The sequence below is a fragment of the Triticum urartu genome, chromosome 5A (assembly GCF_056163025.1).
Source record: "Triticum urartu cultivar PI428250 chromosome 5A, HENAU_Tu73, whole genome shotgun sequence".
Taxonomy (NCBI): domain Eukaryota; kingdom Viridiplantae; phylum Streptophyta; class Magnoliopsida; order Poales; family Poaceae; genus Triticum; species Triticum urartu.
Window position 1 is genome coordinate 4,958,413 of NC_141877.1, and position 5,637 is coordinate 4,964,049.

General features: G+C 41.1%; 1 protein-coding gene across 1 annotated transcript; it reads right to left on the reverse strand.

Moving 5' to 3' along the window:
• Positions 1 to 1,152: 1,152 nt before the first annotated feature.
• LOC147967344 (uncharacterized) lies at positions 1,153 to 2,773 on the reverse strand. Its single transcript, XM_087523104.1, has 2 exons — positions 1,738 to 2,773; positions 1,153 to 1,388 (listed from the first exon to the last, which is right to left on the reverse strand). The coding sequence occupies exons 1-2, from the start codon at positions 2,771 to 2,773 to the stop codon at positions 1,153 to 1,155; spliced, it is 1,272 nt and encodes a 423-aa protein (XP_087379230.1).
• Positions 2,774 to 5,637: the final 2,864 nt, after the last annotated feature.

Here is a 5,637-nt window from a genome sequence, read left to right on the forward strand (position 1 = left end):
AAGTGGACCGCCTTTTCAGTTTTAAAAAAATAAAAGAAAATGATAAAATGTCAAAAAAATAAAAGAAAATAAGTTTCCCATGTGATATGTGGTCTAGTTGTTGGGAAAATTTACAAATATGAATTTCAACTTTATTTGCAAAATCTCTCTGGAAATTTGTAAAATGGGCATCACTTTTGCATACGAACTCGGATTAAAAAGTTTTTTATATGAAAAATCATCTACTCGAAAAGTTACATCTGAATTTAAAAACATTTTCAAAATCCCCAAAAACCTAACAGAAAAAAAGTTACGGGGCTTTCAAGATCTAGAGGCAAAAAAATTAAAAAATTTCAAACTTACTAGTGGCGCACCGTGGATGTGGTGCGCCACTAGTAACAAAAAAAAATTGGTTTTGAATTTTTTTTTGAATTTTTTTTCTAAAAATGATACGTAATATGACCGGGAAGTTTGAAATATTTTTCAAAATTTCATCATAGTCATGAACATGAACAAAGTCCTAGACATCAACAAGGTATAATAGGATTGATATGGTAGATATATCAACAAGTGCCTGTGAAGTGAGTTGTTGCTGGGGTTTGATAGAACTCTGAAGTTAAGCATGCTTGAGCTGGAGTAGTGTGAGGATGGGTGACCTTTCGGGAATTTTGACCACGGAGTGCGATTTGACCTGAGATTAAGCATATTGACCCGAGATTAAGCTATAGTGACCTGAGATTAAGAAAAAAATGAAAAAAATTGAATTTTTTTGAAAAAAGAAATAAAAAAAATCTGAAAAAAATATTGAAAATAAATTGTTACTAATGGCGTGCGCCATTAGTATCTAGTATACTAATGGCGCACTGCTGGTAAAAATCTAATGGCGTGGTGCTAGTGGCGCACCTGTAGTGCGCCATTAGTAGCGAAAACAGGTGCGCCACTAGCAGCCCTTTTTCTAGTAGTGCTTCCACTACTTTCAGCAAAGCAAGCATTGTGTAGATCACTAGTTTACAAGGCATTCAACACTTAGTTCACATATTCACATCAATCACTCTATGTCGAAGGTAAAATTCAGTGGGACGATATTTAAGAAATGGCTCAAGCAACCCAACTAGCAATTGATTTCAGCTTGTATCAATAGATGATATATTCAGATTGGGGTCATGAAACAGCTCACCGGGCTTTATGAAGTAGAACTCGCTCGATCATCTCACATTCCCTTGCATCGTGACTCCTCTCCTTTTGCTTCTCTATCCTCATGCTCTCTATCCTCGTGCACGCTCCAGCTTTTCTCTTCCTTGTATGTGCCCATTGCTTCTCCTCTTCACCATGCTCTAAATCCACCGGGGTCCCAAGGAATGTCACCTCGAACCTGGTCAGCATGTAGTGAATGGTGCTGTAGCAAAAACCTGAAAGAGCACTCGACAAAAGAGACCATACAAGTGAAAGGGGTAATGACCTCTAAATCATCAATAGAGTACCCAATTACATAAGCATAGCTATAAAGAACATGGCGAGTATGATAGGAATCAGCAAGCTCAATACTAACATGAGGATGATATTTATCATTAAGCATAGGTTTGGCATGAGGAAAATAAGTGTGATCATCATTAATATGAGCAATGCCACCAACAGTATATGTATCATCATATCCAAGCAAACACTTCTTCAAATCTACTTTAATAGATAACATCATGCAATGCAAGGTAGTAGCAAACAATTCATATGGACGCATGTCATCGAGAGGATTAGATAAACCTGCTATATCACGCTCTTGTATGACAATAGGAAAATGAATCTTAGGTTCTTCATCTTCAACTACATCAGCTTCTTTTACTTCTTCATGAGTGATAGGTAGCGGATCTTCATCTTGATCACTTGGGAATTGCAGCTCTTGATCATCTTGTTCCTTGTCTTCTAATTCATCTTCAATCTGAGGTCTCTCTTCCTCTGGACTCTCGCTATCTTGCTCAGCTGGGTGTGACGGTGTTGGAACCTCACATGTATCAAGGGGAATCTCGGCAACACTCAGCTCAAGGAGGGAGGAGATAGTACTTCCAGCATTGATGTTCTTCTCAATTTTCCTTACTTCTTCCACCAGCTCTTTTCCACTCTTGATCTTCTTCATTTCCTCTAGTATCACCGGCCTAATTGGATCATCCTCGGCACTCCAAGTGAACTCGAGACTCAAAAGTGTGAGCTTGTCTATGTCATCGAACTCATCTTGTGTGGGCACTTGCACATGAGATTGCACGACAGGTGCTGGAATTGTTGGTTGACCAAATGGAGGACCATTTAACTCCATTGGCAACATCTCCTGGTGCTGAGGTATATGAGTAGGAGGTGAATAAAATTGTTGTGATGCATAGTTGTGGCTCTCCTCGTTGTACCTAAATCCCTGCATTGGATAACTAGAGGCAAACGATGAGATCTCAGGGTTGTTGCTCCTATATGACATATTCTGGTTTTCAGGCCACCCATGCGAGTAATTGTTTTGGTATGAGCTTGGCTGTGGGGCGAAGCTCATGCCATAACAATCGGGAGCGTGAGAGTAACCACGCTGACATTCGGCGGGTGAATGGCCCTGAAATCCACAAATATGGCATGTAGGAGCAACATAAGGATGACCTCTAGAATAAGGATCATAAGAGCTAGGCCTATCCTCAAAAACTACTTCTCGCTGCCGAGCTAAATCATCTAATCGATGGGAAATATTACTTATCGGTTCTTGAATACTTTCCATGCTGTTTGTAGTGTTCCTCGCATCTCCGAGACAATCTGAATAATATGCCATAACCGAGATAGCTCTAACCTGCAAAAGGAAAAGAAAACAAAAAGATACTAGCTAGAACAGGGGTTAGTGATTAGAGACATATCACAAATATATGGCACAAACTAGAGAAAGAAGAAAAACCTAGTCTATAGCCTAACACAATCGCATGACGCTAGTCCCCGGCAACGGCGCCAAAATGATCAATTGTAGGTACAGTGGGGTTTTAACGCCCCATTCTGTGAGTGTCGTGTTCTCCACAGGGACTAGGCAACGGCAACGATGCTCGGCTAAAGCTAGGTGACAGAGTTCAGATGATGATTGCGAGGAAATATAGACCTAAACTAACCAAAGTCGACGACAAAGAAAATGAAAATAAGCAAAAGGGAGATTCAGATTTTACTCATTGTCTTTTTGGTATTTTCGTAATGCTTGATAAGTTAAAATACTAATACGAGTATACATCAATGACAAGAGAAGTGGAAGGACATGAGCATAACATGACAAGGACACATTACTATCAAACATAAACAAAGGGAAGAAGCGAGAATATATGAAAAAAATATAATTGTATCAAATCAAACACACACACACACACATTTATATATCACAGGTATATAGCTAATACAGGGACTACAGAACACACAAAACCACACATATGCGAACAGGATACTACACCACGGTTCAGGTTAACAAGAGACAACAAAAACGAAATCTTACAAGCCACAAGATTAGTGCCCACAGAACAACACAATAGTATTTAACAACTAAAAATTGCTGGTAGAAATTAACTAGTACAGCGAGAAGAAATACACAGGGTGAACACATATATATGCTGACAGAACACATATTACCAAAGTAACAAAATATTGCATATTAGTTAGTTCCCAAAGCAACAAGAAATCCACTATTCAGAACATAGAATTTATGACATGATATTTAACAAGTACGAACTAAGCAAACTAGTTGGTTGCAAACACTTATCAAAATCTGAACCTTACAAGTACTACACATCTCCTATTACAGAAAATTCAGAAAGAGAGATAAGCAGCGGCAAGATAGAAGAAGAAGAGAAGCAGCAGGAGATTGAGGAAGGAGCATCAGGTTCGTGGGGGGAGGAGGAGCAGCAAAAGGTTCGGAGAAGAGAGAGGGAGCAGAAAGGTAGGCGAAGGGAGCAGGAAGTCGCAAGAAGAAGCAGCAGCAACGTGGGGATGGAGAGAGGAGAAGGAGGAGCAGGGGCGCAACAAGAAGGGAGCAGCAGCGGGGCTTGGAGAAGAAGCAGTAGAAGCAGCAGCAAGGCGAGGGAAGAAGGAGCAGCAGCAAGGAAACTCTCGTGCGGAGGTGCTCAGTGGTGCGGTGGTGATGGTGGCGCGGTGAAGCGGGGAGTGGTGGTGATGGCGGTGGTGTGGAGCATGTGGAGGTGCTGGGTGGCGCGCCGCCACGCCGGCCTGGCCGCGGCGGCGGCCGGAGATGGAAGAAGAAGTGGTGAGGGAGAGAGATGGAGATGCCAGACCCGATGGGGATCGACAGCCGCTAGGGATTTTGACCCCTCCTCTGATCTGCCACTTTGCAATTTTGGCCCTTCTCCTTTTCTTATTTCTTCACAAGAAGGTCCCTTTCTTCTTTAACTTGTCCCCTGGAGCATCATTTCTTCACACACAAGTCCCTCTGTCTTTCTTCTTTCTTTTCACTTGACTGGTTCTCTTAACCACTAGTCCGGATCTTGAAGTTTATAGTGCCTTTGCGCACTTTTTTGCAAAAGAAACAAATGACTAGTAAATGATTCTTTATATGATTATCATTCACAAATTCAACAATTCATAGCAAGAAATGAACGAATAAAACTCAATAAACCACATATTTGATTGCCAAAAGATGTATGTGAAATGTGTTGATCAAGGTCTCATACTCAGCCTTTGCTGGCTCATCAAGCGAACCCCAAAATGGAAGTTTGCAATGGTAAGCAAAATATTCTAGTGGAATAGTAAATGGTTCATCATAAAGCATAAATGACACCCTAGACTCATGTGGAAAATATTTAAATCCTTTGACAAATGATTCAGTGAGAAGATGGCATTGTTCACACTTATCTGAGAGGTAAGGATCGAGACCGGCATTGTGAACATATTGCTCAAATTCCTCCTTGATGCCCACCTGCGTCATATACTCATCGCAAGGCCATAAGCATGTTTTGGTGGCTGCATCTCGCGTGGAACTTTAACTTGGTTCAACGTAAGACTGGCGGGCAAAACTGTCACTAGAGGATGCCCCCGAGGATCGTCTACTCAAAGAACTCCTTCCAAATAGGTTCATCATGTCCGTGTACAATTTTCAAGCAACAATCTCCCAAAACAGTTTCGAAAACGGAGCTTCGAGCAAAGAGATCGAAAATGGCAGCAAAATGAGCAAGAACTCGGGAGAGAGAGCAAGAGTGATTTTTTTCTAGAGGTAGGTGACAATGTGGGACGAAGAGATAAGTGAGGGGCCCACGTGGGGACCACAACCCCCAGGGCGCGCCAGGGGGTGCTGCGCGCCCAGGTGGGTTGTGCCCACCTGGTGCACCCCCCCCCCTCTGGTTATTTTTGCACCAAAAACTCTTAAATATTCAGGAAAAAATCATATAAAATTTTCAGGGCATTCTGAGAAATTTTATTTTTGGGTCATTTTTTATTGCACGGGAAATTCAGAAAATAGACAAATCATGGCATTTTATTTTATTTAACTAATAAAAACAGAAAATAAAAGGTAGGGACAGAAAGTAGTGCTTATTAAATTCATCAGCTTCAGACCGTTCAAAAATGATTCATTAATAAGGTTGATCAAGTCTTATTAACAACCACTTTTGGTTAGCATGAAACCGAAGAACTTTCGTAAATCACTAAGTTACC